General features: G+C 40.3%; 3 protein-coding genes across 3 annotated transcripts in view; 2 read left to right on the forward strand and 1 right to left on the reverse strand.

Annotated features, from left to right (window-relative positions):
- The window catches only part of LOC118403492 (von Willebrand factor D and EGF domain-containing protein-like), a 45,240-nt gene extending 33,108 nt beyond the window's left edge, over positions 1-12,132 (reverse strand). The window contains exons 1-2 of the mRNA XM_035802215.1: positions 11,978-12,132; positions 6,787-7,185 (exon numbers count right to left, since the gene is read on the reverse strand). Coding sequence (XP_035658108.1) covers positions 6,787-7,185; positions 11,978-12,029 — 451 coding nt within the window. The 5' untranslated portion in view covers positions 12,030-12,132. The remainder of the gene's footprint in view (positions 1-6,786; positions 7,186-11,977) is intronic.
- A 4,433-nt stretch (positions 12,133-16,565) lies between these two features.
- LOC118403493 (oncoprotein-induced transcript 3 protein-like) lies at positions 16,566-16,952 on the forward strand. Its single transcript, XM_035802216.1, has one exon. It carries the CDS (start codon positions 16,566-16,568, stop codon positions 16,950-16,952), a length of 387 nt encoding a protein of 128 aa, XP_035658109.1.
- A 3,275-nt stretch (positions 16,953-20,227) lies between these two features.
- On the forward strand, positions 20,228-22,597 carry LOC118403494 (galectin-3-binding protein A-like). The gene is made up of 3 exons (XM_035802217.1): positions 20,228-20,610; positions 21,570-21,734; positions 22,593-22,597. Exons 1-3 carry the CDS (start codon positions 20,334-20,336, stop codon positions 22,595-22,597), a joined length of 447 nt encoding a protein of 148 aa, XP_035658110.1. The 5' UTR covers positions 20,228-20,333.
- The last annotated feature ends 2,307 nt before the right edge of the window (positions 22,598-24,904 follow it).

Here is a 24,904-nt window from a genome sequence, read left to right on the forward strand (position 1 = left end):
GAATCACTTTGAAGATTTGACAGGAGAAAGAAAGAACTAGAAAGGCCGACATTCACTTGGGTGCAAATACAGCATATTTCAGCCATACCCATTCCCACGCAGCATTGGACTGTTCCAAGTCATCCCTGCGCAATAATGCCAATGGAACATTTTGACTGTAAGTTATCCCCAAAAGAGAACTGATATTGTGAATTGATTCCAGGTCAAAACAGAGCTTGCCCAATATGTCCCGGGCCCATATGGAAGAATATAATCTTCCACAGTAGCCCCTATGCATAACTAATTGTTTTTTTAGAATCGCGGCAGCTCCTATTTTTCCGAAGGTGAAAAAAAAAACACCGCATCTTCCATTCAGAAGATTTTCATCATGAAATTACATGAAGCCATTCAACAATTTCCAGTACAATAACTACGTCTAAGTACCGTTATCAGCTCCTAGTGATGTGGTTACATTTATTATTGCAGTGAATTCGAACTTTTCTTTTATTCAAGTATGGTATGCGTTTTAATAATTATCAAGCAGGTGCAGGTACTGTGTACTCTCCAAGCTGAGGCCAGGCTCCGGCTGTTTTTTATCGTTTTTTTTTAGTCTTTTTTATCGGGCTTTCTATTTTTCATATCTTACTGCGTCAAAACCTACTGGCTGTCGTACATCAAGAAAAATGACAAAATAGAAAGCCCGATAAAAACGACTAAAAAAACAGCCGCAGCCTAACCTCTGCTTGGAAAGTAGGTACTGTGTAGAAGGAGTATTTTTTTTTCAAGCTGAAAACTTAAATCTTCTTCTTGTTTTGTATGAGCCATTACATAAACGGAGACGTATCGAATTTTTAAAAGAATTTACCAGTCTTTCGCTTCATTTCTTCTTCATTTCTTTTCTGAAAAATTCCAGGACCAACATCTTAACTTGATGTGGCTTTATCTATATATTTCATTTCCTTCTTTGTTAAGTATATCCTCCTGCATACCGCATACCACTGTTAAATTGTTTTACTTTGTATGCAACAGCCAACGGGCGTAATCTTGTTGTGTTAGTGTTATAATCTCCTGCTCGTAGCGTGCGAGACCCGGAGGATAAGAGTTTCTACCTTGTTCGAGGGTTTCTTTTCGGGGGTCAGTGGTGATACCCTGGTACTGGGAGTGTTTTATTGGGCTAAAACTCTGGCAGTTTAAAGTTACTTACAATTTGAATGTACAAAGTTTACGTAATAAAAAACAACAACAACACTAGAAGTAACTAACGTTACATTTGATCGGGAAAAAATACATCACTTTTCTTTCCAGTACAGTGAGAGAAATGTTGCCACTATAGACATATGGCCACTATAGAAAAAATGCTGATCTATTGACAAAGAGCAATAAGTTACACATAATGTTAGTACCCACTGATCTTTATTCATGTAAAAATTGCACATGTAAGTCAATTGTTTAGATTTACAGTTCAAATAATTATGACGAGAAATATTGATGAGAAAATAATCAATTTCGCCACTGTCAAACCTACGTACCAAAACTAAACGCAAACTGGCCAATTTTCCCGCGTTTTCCGCCGAGTAACATTTTCTCAAATGTCTCAACTAACCCTACCAAAGTTAACACTGCCGAAAATGATTGATATCGCCATGCGGAATGTTGATTAATTCAACGACAAAGACTTGTATTCTAACGTTCAATGCATGCGTACCGTCCGCTACCGCTCAAATGACCCTGTCTGAACTCCAAATCCTCGCAAACTATAATTGTAAACCGGGCAAAGGGTGACACACACATGTATGGCCACTGTAAGGCTGTAATATGCATGTGTTTCTGTCTGTATATACGGCATTGGAAGCCAGCTTATGGATATTAATTAGCATTCGTCTTCCTCGGCGCTGATTGGCTGGCCCCATTAAATTCAATTAACTCGCGAAAGCCAAGGCTGCCGCAGGTGTGTGGGGTCACTGGAGTTCACGGGAGGAGGCCGAAAGAAAACCAATGTCTCCTCAGAAAAATGCTGAAATCAAGCATTTCAAAGTAGTTTATGCCAAAAAATTTTACTTGGATCATTTTACCAACTATCTAATGCCTATCTACGCCAAATTTCAGGTCATTCCATTGTAATACCAGGTACATACAGTGGGCCAAAATATACCGTTTTGGTCAAAAGATAACCTTTACACATCAATAAAATCATTTTAGAGGCAGATATGAAGAAAAAACGCAAACTGGCAAATTTTCCCGCGTTTTCCGCCAAGTAACATTTACACGATTGTCTCAACTAACCCTACCAAAGTCAACTATGCCGAGAATGATTGATATTGCCATGCGGAATGTTGGTTAATTCAACGACAAAGACTTGTATTCTAATGTTCAATGCATGCGTACCGCTCAAATGGCCCTGTCTGAACTCCAAATCCTCGCAAACTACAATTTTAAACCGGGCAAAGGGTGACACACATATGTATGGCCACTGTAAGGCTGTAATATGCATGTGTTTTTGTCTGTATATACGGCATTGGAAGCCAGCTTAAGAATATTAATTAGCATTCGTCTTCCTCGGCGCTGATTGGCTGGCCCCATTAAATTCAATTAGCTTTCGCGAAAGCCCAGGCTGCGCAGGTGTGTGGGGTCACTGGAGTTCACGGGAGGAGGCCGAAAGAAAACCAATTTCCCCTCAGAAAAGTGCTGAATCAAGCATTTTAAAGTAGTTTATGTCATCGACTATTTTCTTTATCTCGTTTGCTGATGATTCCAACCTTTTTCTTTCACACTCCAAGTTTGAAACCCTAGTCATCACCTGGTTTGAGGCAAACAAGCTATCAGTTAATGCTAAAAAGACTTACTACCTTATTTTCAGCAATAGAAATAAAACTTATGATAGAAACGCGAAACTATTTCTAAAATATCTACCCCTGTCTCAAGAGTCTCAAGCAAAGTTCCTAGGAATTATCATAGACGACCGTCTGACCTGGAAATCACATATAGATATGATAAGTAAAAAAATATAAAAAACCATCGGTATTGTTAGGAAAATTAAATATCTTCTCTCAAAAAAACCATTACAACCATATATGACAGCTTGATATATCCATATTTAACCTACGGTAATATTGTCTGGGGATCAACTTACAAAACTACATTGCAGCCCCTAAGACTTCTACAAAAAAGATTTGCTCGCATCACAACTGGATCCCACTTCTACGCCCATTCAGAGCCACTATTCTCGATTTTAAACATTTTTGATATAAATAGACTTCAGCTAACCCTTTTCACAATGCAATATTTTAATAGTTCTCTTCCAGACACATTTGCAGGCTTTCTAACTCTTAATTTACAATTCCACAATTATCAAACTCGACAAAGACATTATTTACATATTCCTCCAGTAAGAACTGTTCAAGCCCAAATGACTGTTAGATCTAAATGTGTAGAAAATTGGAATGATCTCCCCCTCCACCTAAAAAGTTTTACATCCATGGTTACTTTAAATTAGTAGTTTTAAGCGCAGCATCAAAAACTTCTTTCTCTCATCTCCCAGCCCCTAAGTAATAGCCACACATTAACTCTATTTAACTGTTCATTCAGGTACTTGTTGTTGCTATATCCTTGTTTTCTTATTTTGTTTCTAGAATATTTGCTATGCCTTACTTGTTGATCATCTAATTGTTGATACCCATTTATGATTTGTAATCATTTGTTTCAAATTTGCTTTATTGGTAATCACCTAATTGTTATTACACATTTATGTTTATGTTATTATTTGTATACCATTTCAATTACCTCATTTGAATTTGTGTTCAATAGTTTGTTAGGAGGAGGTCTCCCATAAGCCTTTTTGGCTTCTACCTCTCTCCCGCACAGTTTTTATCTATCAGTTATCTTTACTGTATGCATGCCCTTTTTTTATGTGCAAATAAATAAAATCAAAATCAAAAAAATTTTACTTGGGTCATTTTACCAACTATCTAATGCCTATCTACACCAAATTTCAGGCCATTCCATTGTAAGACCAGGGTACAGGGGGCCAAAATATGCCGTCTTGGTCAAAACATGACCTTTAAACCTCAATAAAATCATTTTAGAGGCAGATATGAAAAAAATGAGAAAAAGCATCAAGGTATTGGCCCATTCTACTCATGTGCCGAATTTCAGGTCATTCGGTCCAGGAACGGCGGAGATGAATCACTTTGAAGATTTGACAGGAGAAAGAAAGAAAGAAAGAAAGAAAGAAAGAAAGAAAGAAAGAAAGAAAGAAAGAAAGAAAGAAAGAAAGAAAGAAAGAAAGAAAGAAAGAAAGAAAGAAAGCCATCTATCTTTGCCGCTTACTTCTAGAATTTTTGTCCATTCTCACTACAGTCAGGTTTTTGTCTGTAAAGGTTACCAGTGTGACATAATTAGGAAATTTTAACCTACGTATGTTATAAACCGTAAAAATGTTAGCTAAAATGCACGACCTTGTGTCTTCACAATAATGAAAGCCGATATGGTCACTGTCTCGTGATCTCTCGTGTCCGGACATGACCCCGCTTGCACTGACTGAGGAGCTTTCGTACTGTGACCAACACTTCGATTAGAAAAATAATCGCAGTGAATGGCTTGGATGTCGGTATTAGTATTAAACTGGTGCTTTAGGTTGAAAAATTGTACTAATACATGTGCAAGCAAGGTCGCTGCAAGTTATGCAAACGTGACGGTGGGGAGGGGTGCATGTAGAATGTGCATTGAAGTGTATTGCGCTTTAAAGCTGTATTTTTTGTTTAAGTGTTGATATTTGCTTTAATGTTTCTTCTTTTTTTTTAAGGTGCCGGAGTTCAACATGAGGCTGTGTGCAGTGGTCGGCTGCGGTAATGGAACATATCAACCAAGGCGGTTTCAACCTTCTTGTATCAACTTTAAAAAAAGGAAGTCAGGGACATGTCCAAATAAAAACATGGAACAAGAAAAGGATTTTGATGATGCAACTGTCCCCAACCTTTCCAGCTATGCATTTCCCACTGACAAGAAAGACCCATGGTCGGACAAAACTGTTCTTGCTCACAGATTGCCAACACTTGGGTTCGCTTCCTGTCTGTCACACTACAACCACTGATAGTATGGCCAAGTAGAGCTGCAATTTCCAAGACCTTGCCACCACAGTTCAAGAAACAATGTAGTAGAATAAGATGCATAATTGATTGTACAGAAATATTTATTGAGAGACCTAGATCTTTAGACTTACAAGCCTCCACATGGTATGACTATAAAAACACAATACTTTAAAGCCGTTTGTAGGGATCACACCAAATGGGCACATCTCCTTTCTTTCAAAGACCTATGGCGGAAGAGCCTCTGATGTGTTCATTACCTGGGACTGTGGCTTTTTAGATTTGGTTGATCCAAATGACGTTATAAAAATAATGGCAGATAGGGGATTTCCAATCCAGGACAGGAGGACCTGATGCTGCTGAATGCAACACTAGAAATACCACCAGCAGCATAGGGGAGGCGACACATGACAAGAGACAAAGTAAAGAAAACAAAAACTGTTGCAAACTTGAGGATCCGCGTAGAGCGTGCTAACAATCGACTTAAGGACTTCAAAATCCTGGAGGGTACATTTCCCATAACACTCATGTCAGCAGTAGATGACATTATCAAGGTCTGTGCTGCATTGGTTCGGAACCTGCAGCCAGACTTGGTCAAATAAACAGTTGGCATACAAGCCATTCAAGTTGGCAGAGATGAACTATATTGAATTGCTGGCAGCTGAGTGCCAGTGACTTTTTTAATGATCCTTTACTGATTATGTTGTGATAGCAGGAAACTGTGACCGATGATAATAATGACAATGTAATGAAGATGTAATAGATAAAAGTGGATCCTTTCTGTAACATGTCCTCAAATGTATTCTCAAACATTTTTCATACATTAAGTTGTGAGTTCTGTACATTTATGCTGCCATACTGGTGGTGATGTAGGAACATATTTTTTGGAATAAAATCAACGGGATCTTACTTTTGCCTTTGTTCATGAAGTGGCTTGTGTAATGGGAAATGATTTATCGAACAGACAAACTAACAAACTAGCAGTAGGAGCTCACAATAATTATGTTTTCCCGATATGGATAAAATTGCTCTTGCTGGTGTCTTCTTTTCATTTCTTTTTCTACTGTCAGGAACCAATCAGAGCTTATAACTGCCATGAACCAATCAATTCTAGAACTGCATTAGCAAATTAGCAGTATAACTATGAAGAACCGTCCTGTGTCTTAGCTCTTCATGTGTATAAACTTCCGCCTCCTCATCCATTACGGCCGGAACGAAAATGAAAAAAAAACTCCACTTACTTCATATACTGTCAGTAAAACACAAACACACGTCTTACACCAGACTTCAAAAACTTAAAATTATCTTTATTCTTAACTGACAGTTCTAGAATCTTCTTTAGAAGAGGTGTACGTTCGTATCTGTCAGGTGGGAACACCTGCGGCGCCGCACGGCGCGGCGCGGAGCGCCATCTCCCTAAACAAACGCTGACACTACACACGCGTGACGCAACACTGGGTTGGCAAGTTATCTCCCCAAATGGCGGATTTTACCCGTCATGCATTTTCGCGCCGGTAATTGCGAATAGGCTTATATATTTCACCATACTATGTATGGCTCTGATGTATGGCTGAAATATAAAGAAGAGAACATTACGAATACAATATATTTCAACATACCTATGGTATGGCTGAAATATAACTAGGAAGACAAGGAGGGGGGGGGGGGGGCTTGGTTATTCGCTTAAAGTCGAAAAGTTCAACAACATAATAGAAACATTTACCTCCGCAGTAGGCTATGTCACATCCAGGAGTGGGGGTGAGACGGTACACGTAGAATGTGGCTCCATCTTCGTCTGTGCACTTCTTGATTCCGATATCCACTTCGTCCGTGCAACAGTCGCCAGGAATACCCTGATTGATACAGCCAAAGCGAGTGACATATGTGTCGTCGGTGGGATGCGCGCCATCCAACCACACTGGTGCCAAGGTACCGCAGTGATTTGGCTCCACGCAGGCCTCTGGAATTTTTATGTCCGGGCGGTGGGTGAATCGATAGCAGCCCTCTGGCAGAAGGTCGTCACAGAGAAGTGGCTCACTTCTAGTGGGAACGTACGCAGTGCTGCGGTGCGGTTCACTGAGTGTCGTGTAGCCAGTGCAGCCACAGGGTTCTTGTGCAGTCCCTACGGCATAGGAAACGGAAAATAACCTTTGTTTCTATGTACTGTATTTCCCTAGCTACGCCAGTGCACAAGCAAACTGCAATAACATAGCATGCAGTTTGAACTCAACAAGAATATGCCACGAATTACGAGACACTTAATTTCACAGTGTACATAGTAATTCAAACCAAGAAATGTAAAAACGTTGTAGGTAGTTTAGGCCCCCTCGATTTTGTTCATGATGTCATTCGAACGTGACGGTCACCTGAACTCGATATGAGAACATTGGATCATATTGCAATACACAGTTTATTTGGTCTCTTGATCTGGCAATTGCTTACTGTACGAAGTAGACAGCATTTGTTTAGTTCTCACATAGACGCAAAGGTTGTAATTTATTATTCTGGGGATAATCATCATGTAAAGACTATTTGTAACTAGTTAACTCAGGAAGATGAGACGAAATCGATGCCCAACTTTGACGTTTATGAAGCAGTGTGCAACAAAGCCGTGTATATAACAGTTTCTTTTTATATTGAAATATTTTTGTCGGGTCTCTTCTTCTTCTCCTTCTTCTATCGTCAAATCTTCAAATGGATTCAACTTTCTCATATTTTTGGGCCAAATGACCTAAAATTTGGTATGGAGGTAAAAATGCCCCTTTTTTTAGGTGTTGAAAATAACTTTATTTAGTTTCTTTGGTCATTTGTAGACCGAAAAATATATTTTGGGTCCCTGTACCCTGGTATTACAACCTATTCACCTGAAATTTGGTAGAGGTGTATTGGACACAGGACGCCATCAACATTTTTGCAAATGGAGGTCCCGTGTATGGGGAGAGCCATACCCCATGCACGTTAAAGAACCCCCACACGTGCGATGGTGCGGTGTGCGTTGGTGCAAATCCTTCTGTCGGGAGTTGGTGATTCACTTTAAAGCACCCGGATGGAGGCCTGGCGAACCTCTGTCTCGTATCAGCCACATGGTGATTTACATCATTCACCCGGACGGGTGTGTCACCCCGTAAGGGGCGGTATAACCCGTCGTGTGCGAACATGTGCGAACATGTACAGGGTTAGCCCTTGACAATAGCCTACGGCTAGTTGGGCAGCCCTGGCTGTTTGTAAACAGCTGAACAAATAAATAAATAAATAAACATTTCTGCATGCATCACTTCAAAAATGAGTTATTTTGAGATGTTTTGCAATTTTTACTACAAATATAATGCCCTTGTATTAGATAAAACGATAAAACCAAATGACCTGAAATTTGGAATAAATGTGTGTAGGTCATGTGCCCGCAGTACTCTATTTTCACTTCGGGTATACATTACTTGCAATTGGTGATTTTTTTACATTTTTTTGCCATTTTAGACTAAAAATATATAGTTTTTGGCTCCCGTGCATTTGTATTAAAAGCAAATGACCTGTAATTTGGTATGAGCATGTGTACGGTATGCACACACTTGACTTCGTTCACACAAGAGATCACCTTTTTTGTTAACAGCAATTCCCTACAAACATCCATCGCATAAAACAATCTTCATACATTCAGCCAGGCGAAAGGATAGAACACTAATACAACACACCAACAACAACAATCATTAATACTCATATACAATAAAACATCGCTATGGCAATAGTTTTTATTGCCACACATATCAAAAGTCCTTTTTGGAGTGGGATGATGTTCTAGGTCAATTTCTGCAAAACGGTGATATGGAACATTACGTTTTTGCATTGGGATGGAGATGGATTGACAAGTGCTGTATTTGCTCATCAGCAAATGTCGGCCTTTCTAGTTCTGTACACATTTTGTCAGGGCAAACTATACACATCCATATTCGTCTTGCATTTCAAACGCTGAAAAGCCTTTTTGTATTGGTCAAGAACAACAGTGGACTATTCAGAACTGTTTTGTAAAGAACGGTCCGTTGACGTGGCTTTGTAAGATTGCCGGAGAGAGTGACGGTCATGCCCTTTAACTAAGTCTCAAAGTGTCTGTGATACAGAGCCAGTCATGTGCAGAGGCGTTAACACTTCTGTGGTGGCTCTGGACACCCTTGACTTATGCTTTTGTAGACATTAATTCTTCGAAATTCTCCATTATATTAATAGCACACACACTCAAATGTATAGTACACTCACGGATACACGCACGCATACACGTATACGCATACACACTCATACGCATGCACAAAACACAAGCTCACACACACAGATTATGTACCCACAGCCATGCGCACACATACATATACACAAACACATACATGTATGCATACATAACGTTAGAAGGATAGTCATACACGTATACACATACATACACACACACACACACACACACACACACAAACAAACAAACACACACACACACACACACACACATATACAAACGCAGCCGCCTTTTTTTCACGATACTACAGTTAATGAATGTTCGTCAATAGACATACAACTACTTACAAACAGCACACAGTGATATTATTATCTGTAGGCTACGTCCATTATAGTCACTGCACGCAGTGTTTACGTTCTGCATGAAGTTTTACCAGTTATTTTGTTTCTCGTCCTGCTGTTGGCATAGTCACGTACGTGCCTTTCACGGTGATAAAAACACCTTGTGGAGTTGACGATGCTTTGGTGACTTTTGTTCCAGTCTTTATTTTGTCTTGTTGACCTGCAAACTACACTGTGCTGTCCTTACAATATGTCTTGCATGGTTACAGTCAAAATAGTCAACAATCGGTGCATTTCTTCGCCCAGGTGTCCTTTTGGCTTGATGCACAAGCACGGATCTGACCTGGCTTACCTGGGTGACAGTAGGGTGGAATGTCTAATGTTCATCAAGACTTTAGATCTCAGTCCTAATATGTACATGTATTCAAATGAGTGGGACAGAGCTCGGAGCCTCCTGTACCATATGTCCGTAATATCTGCATTCATTCGATTCTGAAACTTGATCAGTTTACTTAGTTAAGTTTGTGGTATTGAACATGAAATAGAAGTCGTTTCCAATTGTCTTGTTTCACATATAGGAAGTAAAAGTCAATGCTTGATACCGAACGCCCTTGGCTCGTAGCTATTTTCGTCCTGCCCAAAGGAAACGACTAGTTCACCTTTATCCTTCACATTTCAGCATAGCCAGCACCGATCCATGAAGATATAACGTTAAACGAACTTTTGCGCATTACAGGAACTGTTGCGTGCATTTTTTTACACTATTTCTCCTGTCATCTCTACACGGTATTGGTCTTCAAACTTCTGTGCCGTCGCCAGAAAATAATATTCAAAGGGGGAACTGATAGCAAGTCCGATCGGACTACTACCATACCAGCGGACTATCGATCCTTTTACACACCCGCCTTTTAACTGTGATGTTAACAGTCACACAGTCACGGATCGAGCACCAGATAGGCTTATGCGAGTGCGAGCATTAGTCGACATATACCCGCTGTTTTGAATATATGATTAGCATTGTATCCTATCATCTAAACGTTTATGCCGGCCTTTTGAATGATATATAATTTTTCTAACCCTAATGACCAGTTCTCGATTATTGATAAAGATAACTTAGCGGAGACATGATCATGAAAAATGCTGTAACAAAGAAACGTTAATCGAAGTGAAGGTTTCATAATACCCCTCTCATATTGCTTTTGCGCGAAAATCGATCGGACGACGAGTCTGCGAGCTCTAAATGACACTTCCGACAGTAAGGCATCCGGTGTTTTCTCGATCAGCGCGAGATTTTTAGTCATCGATCGTCGGTAATTTTTAGGTGTGCAGCGAAACTTGTTCTTAACATCGGCGAATAGTCGCAGAGCATTGGGGGGTCGGGTGAGTAGAGAGAGAATTAATTCTCGTCGGTCGAAAATCTAATGACGTACGCCCGTCGGTCAGTTCCTTTGATTTAGAGACTAATTCTGTCATTGTAGTTCTGTATTAGTATGCGGACTGGGCTTGTCACACAATTCTTTTCCTGTGATCATTTCTATTCTACCCGTGCGGTCCATTAGATAATAAAAAAGGTTCCCACATCTAAGACATCAAAATTGATTGAACTATTGCCTTTTTATCAATGCTTTGTTTTACCTCGTCCGGGTCTAAGAGGTGGCACCATGTCATGTGATACTCATTATCATAAAATAATTCTTAGGTGATCGACCGAGCCTCACTTATATGTGAGAGGGACGGTTTTCAGGCGAAAAATACTCGCAACCCTTCCAGCGATCGGCCGACCTTCCAGCGATCATGGCGATCGGCCGAAAATCGCGGAAAATGCGACAGGGGTATAAACAGCATAGTCCGTATTTGCCGTCAACTTTTTCGGCCAATGCTAAACATATTCATCATCCCACGTTACTATAATACAAGACGCTGTCAATGCACTTTACCTGGGAATACTTTAGAGTACCCAGGTAGAGAAAGGGGGACAAAGTGAACTAGTGTCCCATGAGTTGTTCTCATCGTACAGTATTTTTTACCAGGGTTTAAATTGTATTCAGCCTAGATTTGAATATTAATGTTTGTCATTTCCTCATTGCCTGGTCACCATTTTCTCGTGGAAGTCTTAATTTTCACAGAAAAGTTTCCCCGTACGTAGAAGCGTTAAAAAGGTTAACGCAAGACTAGTTTTTTTATTTTACGAAACGCACCATTAAAGCATTAGAATACTATTGTGAAGACTGAAATATGCCCGAAAAATTTCTGGTGAACATAATTGTTAACTAAGCCACTACGTACACCCTTAATTACGCTCCTAGTACTTTCCCTATTAATCTTGATATGTCTTTTGAAAATTGGAGATATTTTCTTACCTGACTGCGAAGCAGCGAGGATGATGAAAACTGCTACCACTAACGACAACATGGTTCAACTACAAGTGCTGTCTTGATTCGTAAAGAGCCACCTCCGCTCGGAAGTGGCTACCGTTGAGAATTCGCTGTGCGCTAGATCAAGTGCGCTTTCCAGACTGCGCACCACAGGTTTAGACGCACGCCACGGAACCTCAAGACACACCAATAGGCGGGTACATACTCCTTTGTTGGAGTTCTGGTAACCAGGTAACTATATTGTCTAGATGTAACTTGAGATTTCTGTTTTTAAGTCATGCTGACGTGGGCTATGAACTACGACGCCCTTCTTTGAGGCTTATTGACTACACAATACGAGGAAATGAATGGAATATCATGTTTTTGTTCTCTTTTTTTTTCGTGTTCCTCTTCTGGGACACATGTTTACCAAAAAAGCTTTCCAAAATTCGTCATAGAACACGAAAAATCACAATGCTGAAAAAATATACCTGATCATGAATGGTATTTGTAGCTACGCGCTTTTTAACCAATTTTCGTTTAAAAGACATATTTTACTCCCCATATCACAGGTTGAGAAATATATCAGTTGACTCCAGTATGAAGAGAAACGCACAGGCCCTTGTTTCTCATAAAACCCTCGTCAAAGAGATCAGGATGTCAAGCTTTCATTTTTGTCCAGTAGTAAAATTTCGTGAATAGGCGTAGAGTGACAAGACATCCGTGAGTTTCAAGAATTTTTGCCGTACTACATCTGCTTTGGGATTAAAGGACCCTGGCTGTCACAAGGCCAGACTAGCGGAAATGGTAGGAAGTGCAGTTCAGAAGTGCTGGAACTAGTTTCAAATTGAATACATAGACTCGAGTGTCTAAATAACACCAACTATTCAGAAGGGCTTTATCTTATATATGTCAGGCAAGGTATTGAAATTACATAAATATCATTTATTGATAAGTTTGATATGAATTTTGCCCATTTCTTGGAATCCCTCCATGTAACCTGTATGAAAGAAAAGCGTGGACGATGGTTTCAAATTGCAATATTTCAAAACATTGCAGCTTGAAACAACCGTCCATCAATTTGATAGCCCTAATACCCTGTAAAAACAACGGATATAGGTTAACCCGCGGCTAAAGGTGAACAAGCGTACGCGTTAGGACTGTCTTTATTTCACCCATTTATGTTACACTCGATACTACTTCGGAAGAGGAATATTATGTTCTTTTTTTCAATTAAATGTCGGCCTTTTTTCTTTTCGAACCTAGAGTCGATATTTGGCACATTTCAATCAGAACAAGAAAAAGAAAGAATCTATTAAATATTCTTTATGCCATGACACTGGGTTAAATCATTTTGTGTAAATTTCCTGACCACTTATTTCAATATAAAGGCAACATTTTCTGGTCATACGTTTTTATTCGCACGCTCTCATCAGTTTTGGGGTTCCCAGAGGATGTCATTCGTATGATCAAATAGAATGGCCTAAATGTTCTGGAGTAGCATCTACCGCATCTATAAGGTATCATTGATGAGTTTCTTCTTCCCGTAGACTTCTATGTTATAATTCGTGGTTTAAATGGGCGCGATCATAATGAAGCTACGTGAAATTTTAGCAGATTTACCCTATATCGTGGGAAAAAATTGCCAACGTCAACTATGCGTAGGTTCATTTTTCTAGCAATTACAAACTACGATTAGTCAATCACCACAAAAGGCACTTTTTCGCAGTTAGTGTACAGCCGCACCACTCAGAACCCAGGACTGTGTACCTCCGACCTAGCGCGCGGCTGCAAAACTTTACTTGCTAATTTCTTCAGTTACAAACAAGCTTTCATCAATCTAACTGTTGAGATCAGTTCCGCTGGCTAAAAGGGAATTTCTCACCGCCAAAAAACACGCGTCCATGCAGCCGTTTATTTTTTGGCCCGGATCTCTTTTAGGTTACCCACTCGAGTAATACATCAATGAGATCATCAATTGTAGAGGTAAGCAAACATCGGGTCGTCTGCGGTCTGGACAGTCCAACAGTTTCATTTTGAAGAAGGCAGTCTTCACAGCTTTTGAAAACATACGCCATTTTTTTTTTCGAATTCGCATGGAGCTACAGACTTAACAAACAGACCGACGTGTTACTTTTTCCAAGGACATTTCATTATATAATGTCCTTGGTTTTTCTACTTTAAATTGAGTTGTGATTGTTTATGTAAAATCGCAAAGTGATTTTTGCTTCACAGCTTTGCCTGCGCTAAACATTGCTGTTAACAAACCTCTTGACCTTGGACAAAATGACATCTTCGCCATGTCCTCTGTGGTCAAATTAGCACACAATGTCCCAATAGTGGTTGGGATGAAATCAGTGGAGTTTGGAGACCGCGTGCCTGTCATAATTTGTGTGGTAGTTTAAAGGCAACCTAAGCAATATTTCATCGTTGAAAGTGGAAATATTCTGAATAAGGCAGTCTGTATGATATTGACAACTAATGCACTATTTCAGCGCATTTACATCAATATTTCATAACTTGAGCCGTTAAAAACTGCGTAGAAACAAGTCACAGGGGGGTTACTGCTCAAGGTCTAATTTTTGGGGGTTACAATAATAAGGAATATCCTCATGCGACTTGTCTCTGGGCCGTCTTTAACCTCTCAAAGTATGAAATGATGATGTAAATGTGAGAATACATTGCAGTAGATGTCAACATCATACAGATTGCCTTATTCAGAATATTTCCACTTTTAATGCTGTAATATTGCTTAGGATGCCTAATACCACGGACATTTTCCAATTTTCAACCGCACTTACTATAATCCTTGTAAGCTGTGGCGACTCCCGGACAACAAGTGTATTTCTCACGCCTTTCAATCAAGGTATCAACAATTAGGTAAAAAAAAATGCATTTCTAACGCCAACGGTATTACCAATGATTACTCAATTTTCACTTCATTGTCAACCTGCGTGTATTTAAGCTTAGGCCATAGCAAGTAAATTTTATGGATGACATCCGCGCGCTCATTGATTTTCGCCTGATTTCAGAAAAAAAAATTTTCTCAGGTTTGGTCTGAAAGACCAAAATGGGTGTTATACCTAATAATTGTTTGAAGAATTGACACTAGAGAGGTAGCCTTGACTGTAGTTGCAGAAGTGAAACTAGTTCGATAGTTGTAAGAGTGGCACCAATATGGAAGCCATAAGTAAAGTACCCTGATAGCCAGACAGGACCGGGTAGCTAGCGAGTTTTGTTCGGGGAGCCAAGGCAGTCAGCCCACCGACCTCACATTAGCGCTCGGGGGAGTGACTTAGCTGTCTTTGGCCACCGAATAAACTGTCCTAGCTGCCTGATCCCGGATGGCCCCCAGGGTATGAGTGAAGTTGCCACCATGGCTAGTGATACAGGTCTACCAAACTAGTGCCATTTTTACTACTCTAAAATACAGGAATGAATGCCTCATTGGTTGTGATGCCATGTACATGTTTTTTGTTGTGACAATTCTTGTTACAACGTTTATGGTGTCTATTTTGAAAATTTTGCCATCTTGTTTTTTTCTACCCATCTTGTGGGTTTTTTCGCGCTATCTCATTATTTTTTAAGTCGAGGATGTCAGCCATAAAATTTACTTGCTGTGGCCTTAGCAGCGCCAAGGCCACGGCTCGATAGAACAGAACGGACCATGAACAGCCATGGACGACACTGTACTGCCAGCACTCTGTCTCTCAATCTTCATTCTGGCTGTACCCGTTAGCGGTGAGTACTAGTATATCATTTTACTTTCAATACATCTGCCCTGCTCACAGTGCTACGAGGGGCATTCAATAAGTAATGTCCCTGACCCACTTCCAGTTGTCTGATCTAGATGAAATTTTGCATGTGTAATGAGTCATATCTCTATAGGTTATGTTGCAAAAAACAGCTCTGAACTAACTGTGGTTACTGATTTACTGGTGTTTGAACTGAGTCAGGTGTGAAATGGACCAGGTGTGAAATGGAGCAAGTTGAGTGTCGCGCAGTGATCCGGCTTTTGTATTTGAAAGGACGCACACCAAAGGGGACTTTTGATGAAATGAAAAAAACTTATGGTGATGATGCCCCATCATATGACCTTGTAAAACGCTGGCATCCTGAATTCAAACAAGGTCGGAAGTCTGTGGAAACAGCTCCCAGACCTGGTCGTCCCTCTTCTGCCATTGATGAGGCATCTGTCGGAGGACCAACCTGGGATGTCCTACAAGAACGGTGTCCAGAGCTACATCAAATGATGGGAGAAATGCAAAACTCTGGGTGGTTCCTATGAAGAGAAAGACTAATAACTGTGCCAAGTTTCATTAATCTCCTGCTATGGGAAATGGGTCAGGGACATTACTTATTGAATGCCCCTCGTAGTATACACCCCAACGCGTAGGTATTGTAAAGTTCTATTGTAAAAAAAAGTGCAGTACAGTAGTGATACATGTACGACTGAATACTGTTGGTTTCTACATGGTTTACCAAAAAATCACAAGACTGCACACAAAATATAGTTACATGTTTACATTTCAATTGGAGGACCGATTTCTGATATATTCTATCCATCCCTGCAGCTTTTTCTTCAGATCCATGCATGCCCAGCAACTACATCGAACTGAATGAGGCATGGCGCAACGTTCAACAGACCAATGATGGTAGAGAGATTAGATGTGACAGTGGGTTTGCCGGAGAGTGGTACCGCTTCACGGGTGCTGCGGGAGATGTCATGCCGACACAGGCACCACCGAGCACGTACATGTGCAGCTCCGCCGCCCCGATGTGGATGAACGGACAACATCCCACCCTTGCTGACGGTGAAGTCTCCCGCCAGGTGTGTGCGTACTACAGTGGTGACACCTGTGAGTGGGACACAACCATCCAGGTGCGGGCCTGCAGCGGCGGCTACTTCGTGTATAAACTCCCCCCCGCTCCTATGTGCGACCTGACCTACTGTGGGACCCAGTTGCTGATTCGTGAGTGATCAACAGTTTCACAGCTTCGAACTAGAGATACTAGTACTCATGATTCACACAAAGACTTCTGTAGGCACCTCATGAGCTCATAACCTCATTTTACTCGGTGGTTATAGCAAAGGCCCAGGCGTTATGACACCATATACACCTCGGGGCGGGTCATTACCTTCGCCAAAAAGGTAATATTAAAGTTAATAGAATTAATATCTATCGGAAAATAACACTCCCGTATGGAGTGGAATGCCCATGTACAAATGCAAGACCTCATGTTGTGTCCCTATATCATAATTTACTATTCTGCCTGTGCCAGGCCGGAGTCTGGTAGAGACTAACATCTATTATCATAATACCGGTACGTTTACGACGATTTCTCTAGCCATACTGATTTGACAAATTGTCAACGCATCATTTTCTCCAGTTACATGTTGCTGTTATAGGTTACCCTTGCCACTTCTTCTGTGTAACTTTTCTGCCACTCTTGTCCTGCTAAAAGCGTAATATTGTAATTGTAACACGCCGCGGAATTACACGGCGAACGAGCGCGTGGTTGGGAGGGGGTACAAAATACCGGTAGGAAGAAACACGGCACAATTAACTGCCGCTATGTACATTTATACATCCTCTGATGTTCCTTCCTTTTCTGTCAGTAAATGCATAAAACATAAACCTGCATGAGCATACAAAATGTCATGAGAAAACGGACGTATACTGTCAAGAATTTTCATTTTACTTCTGTCCGTCACAACCGCTATGACCTAACACTTCACTGCTAGCGTAGATATAACTAGAGTTCCACGACCCCATACCTTCGCCAAATAATCCTACCTTTCTTTACAACTGCTGTTTTAATTGTTTGTCATTAATTATGCAAATAAGGTTCTCATCTGCATAAATTATATCAGTTGATTATCTCCTCTACTAGACACAAGACGTACACAATCTATGTTAAGAAAAAGGCTTTTATCGCATTTTCTGATGATTTATGCAAATGAGGATCTCATTTGCATAATTGATGTTCAACGATGTTCATCTGTACATAACTTCCAAATGCAACAAGTAAGAAGTTACTGTCATTTACCACAATGAAATTATAACATTTTCTCATTAATTATGCAAATTAGGTCTTTATTTTGCATAATATATATCAATCAATATTCTTCTCCTTCTCAGTTACAAATGTCACACGTTGCAATGGTCCCACAATGGAACTGAGCGTGTTCATGAAATGTCCTAATTAATTATGCAAATTAGATACTAATTTGCATAGTTAATATTTCCTTAGCATCACTTAAGCTATCTACATACCAAAAATCATAACAATTCGTTAACCCCTTTTTGAATTATTCCCTTTTAAAGTCTGACACTAAACCAGCCCTGCAGTTCCAAAACAAGGCGCTAGGGGGCCCAACCATACACCACTTACTCTCGGCATCGAGAGCTGTCTACCACTACAAAATCATAGCTGCAGCATGTTCAGAACTTGAGATATCAAACCAGGAAGTTCCGCTGCAGTACCGTAACAAGTCGCTAGGGGACCCAAAATATAATCATTTTCAGGTCTCATCAAGACCTACCCACATACCAAATATCAATACAATCCATGCAGGCGTTCTTGAGTTATGGTGTTTTCCTACAAACATACACACACACACACAAACGCTACCCAAAATGTAACCTTCTTGGCGAAGGTAAAAATGGCGGGAAAATGGCTGCGTACGTTCAATTTTGCCCATTCAGTCGTAGATCCGGGCTATTATGCAACGGTTCTTCACACTTTTACATGAGTTGTAGGTCACCAACAGAAATTCAAGATTGTTGTTGAATCATGTTCGTCTTGTGTCGTGAGCATGTGTAATTATGATCTATATAAATTTGGCAATGAATGTGACAGTGTGTTCGTCCCACGACGAGCTGCCTACCCCGAAATTTAAAAAAAAAAGTATACTGAAAACTTTTGGTCTTGTTGTCTTCGAATGCATTGTTATCGATGCTTTGTAAATGGTGTATTGGACACCTAGATGTCTGAAGTGTGCACAGCTCAGAAATAACTATTGTTGCATGTGTAGATCTCTTTAAGATCCAGTATTTTTAATCTACCGGTATAAGTCTTACTACCGGTATTATGCCAATGCATGTTACATGATTTTGACAAAGCACTATGAAAGTTGCAATGAAAAGTATCACAACAGTGAACATAATTTCATTGTCACCCTTGCCAAGATCAGTTTATGTTTTTAGTAGCGTTTGTGAGGAACAAACGGTCATGCAGTCGTCTGCTATTGCGATAGGTACTCTTTAGTAATACATGAATAAGACCTTAAAGTCTTGAATAAAGGCATGCATGATTATTTGGCGAAGGGATGTGTTCGTGGAACTCTAGTTAACCCTTAATTCAATGTCGTTTGTGTCATATTGACGATGCATAATCATAGTATATCCCTTTTTAGTTTTATCACCAGACAATGGTTGCTAAAGGTAAATGTCATCCATTCGAAGTTAATCAACAATATATATATATATATATAGCATGCAATGGCAGGCACATGATGTAATACATACATTTCCAAAAGTTATGAACGCGCCTCTATTAAACTCAGATTAAACTCTTCAATATTTTATCATGATACCAAAACCGGTAATATACTATCTGCATACCAACAGCCATTACGATCCCTAAACCCCTTCTTGAGTTAGTCATCTTGTCAAACTAGGACACAAAATTGCCTTTTCCACCCAAGGGAAACCGCTAGGGGCGAAAACTTTCGACTTTGAGGTTGTTGACCCCTCATTTTGAAATGGTTCGTGCCAAATATTATAAATGGGTCATTTGAATAAATATCTTGTGCACCCTTTACCAAAATGTCAGGTTATTTGGTTGTAAAACTAGGGTAGAGGAGCCAAAAGTGTCCTTTTTGCCAAAAATGGCCAAAAAATCGCGCAAAATTTTGTTGTACTGTATGCCAAAACTGTTATTGAATCGATATGAGCATATGATCAAGGCACCTCTGTACCAAATTTCAGGTCATTCAGATGTAATACCAGGATACAGGGGGCCAAAAATATACAGCTTTGGTCTAAAAATTGCCAAAAATAAATCAACAAATCATTTTAAAGGCAGATATGAAAAAAACGCCTTGGTATTGGCCCACTCTACCCTTGGCTTGTGCCAAATTTCATTCGGTCCAAGAACGACGGAGATGAAGCGCTTTAAAGATTGGACAGGAGAAGAAAGAAGAAGAAAAAGAAACAAAGCAAATACATATGTGGTATGGCTGAAATATAAATATATTTGCATCGAATCCAGATATAAAGAGAACCCAGAAGTTGTGAAGATTCCATTCAAGGTCGTATTGTTCCCAGATATCCGACTCGTGGGAGCAAGTTCGTACATGGAGGGCAGGGTTGAAGTGTACCATGACGGACAGTGGGGGACTGTCTGTGACGACAATTTTGACATGAACGACGCCATCGTGGTCTGCCGTCAGCTGGGATACGGAGGCGCTATCGGGGCCCGATGGGGAGCAGCCTTCGGGGAGGGGTCAGGCCCGATCTGGCTGGACGAAGTGGCCTGTGCGGGTTTCGAGACAAACATCGAAGACTGCAGCCACGACGGATGGGGCACACATAACTGTGGGCACAATGAGGACGCTGGTGTGGTCTGCTCGGGTGAGTCAAGAGTGATGTACAAAATGACAAACTTGTGAACGTGTAGAATTCTGCGGTCCTGACGTATAATGTCTAAGTTTGTAGCATCATTTCCATGTCATTTACGTATTACAAACTTAAGGTACTTTAAAGACGTCTACGATGATTCAATTATAGCATGATAAAACGTCCTTATGCCTGGTAGGACCCTTCAGAGAACAATTTTCGTGTCAAAATATCGTATTAGAATGTGTACCTTAAACTAAAGGTTAAGTTATATGAATGGATGTATGGGCATCGTTAATAGGAACCTACTCGTTCTCCCGAAATGTCGTTTTATGGTATAATCGCAACATCGAAGACGTTTTACAGTAGGTTTATTTAAGATACCTTTTTTAAATATCACATTTTGCCATGGAAATGATGCCACAGACCATAGGGTTATGTTCTGCGGTACCTACACCATCAACACGAGTGCAAGCTATGACAACATCGTGAAAGATTTGTCCGAATATGGACCTTGCTTTGTATATGTCCAAACGTGAGACATATCACGTATTCGTAGTCTCCAAGCAGACGTGTCGTCTGAATGAAAAAATTAGAAGAATTTGGCCAATAGGGACAGATAAGTTGCCAAGTGGGACCGCGTAGCACAGTGGCACTGTGTTTGCCTCGTGACCGAGAGGTTGCGGGTTCGAATCCAGCTGCCGTGTTACCGATCTTGTGCCCTTGGGAAAGACACTTTACATTGCTTTCCTCACTTTACTCAGGTGAAAATGAGTACCTAGCTTCGGGTAGGGCCGTCCCTCGGATAGGACGTTGAATGGAGGTCCCGTGTATGGGGAGAGTCACACCCTATGCACGTTAAAGAACCCCCACACGTGCGATGGTGCGGTGTAAGATGGAGAAAACCCTTCTGTCTGGAGTTGGTGATTCACTTCAAATCACCCTAATAATACTATTTTATTTTCGTTTGCCAGGTCCAACTACTGAGGTACCAACGACGCCGAGACATGTAACATTTCCAACTAACACCGAAGTACGTTCACAGACAACATCCATGCACATTCCTTCTTCTGCCCAGCCGACACAACGGCCAACTCATCCATCTCAGAGCACCGCTTACCAGACGACAAGGCTAGCAGGTACGGGTACCATATCATGTTTCCCGAAAAATTGTTTTTGGCGACGCCTCAGGGGCGAGCCTAATAGGTTTGCGACCGTTTGACAAGGAGTCCCAAAATCTTGCAGGCATATCAGGAATTTTTCTACAGGCATGTGTAGTTGCATCATCCCTTTAGAGGGGATTAACTCGAGAATTGGTTGACGGATCTTTATGATATTTGGATTACAGTAGTTCAATGAATGATTAAAGTTGCATAAATTATGTTAACGTCGTTTTGGCAATGCCTCAGGGGGAATCGTAGTGGTGTATTATTGTACATGAGTAGTTTGACAAAATCAATATTACTGGGAGGGAAACCTCCAGCATTTTCTCGAAAATGTTGCCTTTCTAATCATGATTTATTGACTTACACTTCATCAGAAGCACAAGGTAGTACCCAGTCAAATACAAATATACATTTGATGATTTTTGTTTGTGTCCTGTTCTTCCTGTAAAGCAAATGTACAAAAGTACAAAACGTTATACATTGTACCAGCACTGCTTTCACCAGATTTGCATTCCTTGTCCCGATTTTCTGCTTTTCCCTTGGTATAACCGTATATGATCACAAAATAGTTCATGTACTTTTTGTCGACTTTCTTCTTCATGATTTGTAGCTTATGTTAAGTATTTGATCATGTGTAGCATTATGGTTATCATGGCATGCATTTCAACTTATTTTCTATAGTTTTATGTACTTTATGTGTTTTATGTAAAATCTAATTGGAGATCGAAATAAACAGCAACAACAACTTAAGCCTTTGATTTATCTAAATTTAGTTTCTGGGGAGAGCAGGAAAAGCCTCATATCTTCTGTAACATTATTTGTTTTTGTTAGCATGATAATATATGCAAAATAGAAATTAATCACAAAAAAATCTATTGCAGAAAGGGAGACCCCCCCCCCCCCACACACACACACACCATATACCTATTATAAGCATCCCGCACCAGTTACAGCGAATCCCGAAAATAATACCGTGGAACTTGATGCATATCCCATTATCCCAATGTTTGTACTGTATTTAGGAATTGTCATAAAGGAGGCATTAGATGTCAAACACATGCGTTGTTATAGTATGTAGATGTTGCATCGTCCTAAGCTGTACACGTGTGCCTAATACTCTTTTATTTTCGTTTGCCAGGTCCAACGCCAGGTCCAACTACTGAGGTACCAACGACGCCGAGACATGAAACATTTGTAACTAACGCCGAAATACGTTCACAGACACCATCTATGTACATTCCTACTTCTGACCAGCCGACACAACGGGCAACTTATCCTGAAACCAGCACTGTTTCTCAACACGTCATACGTACACAGACCACAGTTCCACAGATGCATTCAGTTCCACAGCCGACACAACGGCCAACTTATCCACGAGCCACATTTTCTCAGCATGTCATACGCACACAGAACACACTTCCTCAAGTAACACAACGGCCGACTTATCCTGAAACCACTGTTACTGAGCAGGTCACCAGGGGTACACAAACCCCAGTTGCCCAGCAGCAAAGCATCGCTTACCAAACGACAATGCTAGCAGGTACGGGTACAATACTAGTATCTGATGTTTCCCGAAAAATTGTTTTTGCTGGTGTTGTTGTTCTGTCAAGAGGATTCAATGGATAACCATGCGATAATGGTCTTTGTTCCTATACTTGTAAATGTGGTTTTAACTTTCCTTCAAGTGGCCATATTACATAAATGCACAAGAAACTAATTATCACAATACATGTTTATTATTGCAGTAGTTCATTATGAATGAATCAATTTGCATAATTTATGTTAACGTCCTTTTTTGCAATGCCTCAGGAGCAATCGTAATGGTATAGTATTGTGCACTAGTACAAATGTAGCTTGACAAAATTAATATTACTGGAAGAGAAATATCCTGCATTTTCTCGAAAATGCTAAGCAAAAGGTACATGTGCTTTTGTATTGATATTAATTGTCTGTGTCCTGTTCTTCTTGTAAAGCAAATGTCAGAAGTATAAAATGTCATACATTGTACCAGCACACCTAATTTGCATTCCTTGTCCTGATTTTATGCCTTTCCCTTGGTATAACTGTATATGATTACAAAATAATTCATGTACTTTTTTTTCGACTTTCTTCTTCATGATTTGTAGCTTATGTTAAGTATTTGATCATGTGTATCATTATGGTTATCATGGTATGCATTTCAACTTATCTTATGTAGTTTTATGTACTTAAGCCTTTGATTTACCTAGTTTCGGGGGGGGGGGCAGGAAAAGCCACATAGGCTTCTTCTGTGACATTATCATTGTTTTTGATTGCATAATAAGGCCACATCAATTTAATTTCTTGGTTCACGGATTCGCTCTCTCCTATTTTTTGGAAAAAAAAATAAAAATTACCACTCAGCAAGTTTTCACCATTAATGAAACCATTCATCAACTTTCTGGTCTGGCAAATTGGCCTTTATATCTTAAGCTCCTTAAAGTGTGGGTACAGGTGCTGTTACTGTACAATAATAGTGTTTTTGTAATTTTTTCAAGCTGAAAACTTTTTTTCTTTATGTTTTGGATTAGCCGTTGCCTTTACCCCAACCATTTTACAATTTTTATTTTCATTTCGCCCTTTCGCTCCATATTTTTCAGGAAAAAATCCGTGAACCAAGAAATTAAATTGGTGTGGCCTAATATATGCAAAACAGAAATTAATCACAAAAGATTCTATTGCAGAAAGGGAGACTACTACATCTCTTGGCGCAGCTATTGGCATAGGCTGCGCTGTTGGCGCATCTATTGGCGATGCTGTACTACTGTGGTCATGATAGATGCAAACGCCAAAATCGACAAGTGGCCCAAGCTCCGAAGGATCAAGATGTGGAAGAACCAGTTCAACCACATGGCAAATGTGACAAAACAAGCCAAATACAGTGAATGGCAGATATCTGTATTGCCCATTTGTCAGCGCATTTTATACGACTCCACGGTATATATGACATTATATGGAATGCAGCCAGAGAAGGGGGGGGGGGGGTCGAATATATGGTAGGATTGAGCAAGGCCATGTATCTCGAATACCAAGCATGTTAAAATACGTCGAGAGGCACCGTAAATACTGTAAAGGCATTTAAGTTCGCGGGGATTTAATTGTGCGGGTAGCGGGAAAAGGACTGT

The sequence above is a fragment of the Branchiostoma floridae genome, chromosome 16 (genome assembly GCF_000003815.2).
Source record: "Branchiostoma floridae strain S238N-H82 chromosome 16, Bfl_VNyyK, whole genome shotgun sequence".
In the NCBI taxonomy this organism is placed as follows: domain Eukaryota; kingdom Metazoa; phylum Chordata; class Leptocardii; order Amphioxiformes; family Branchiostomatidae; genus Branchiostoma; species Branchiostoma floridae.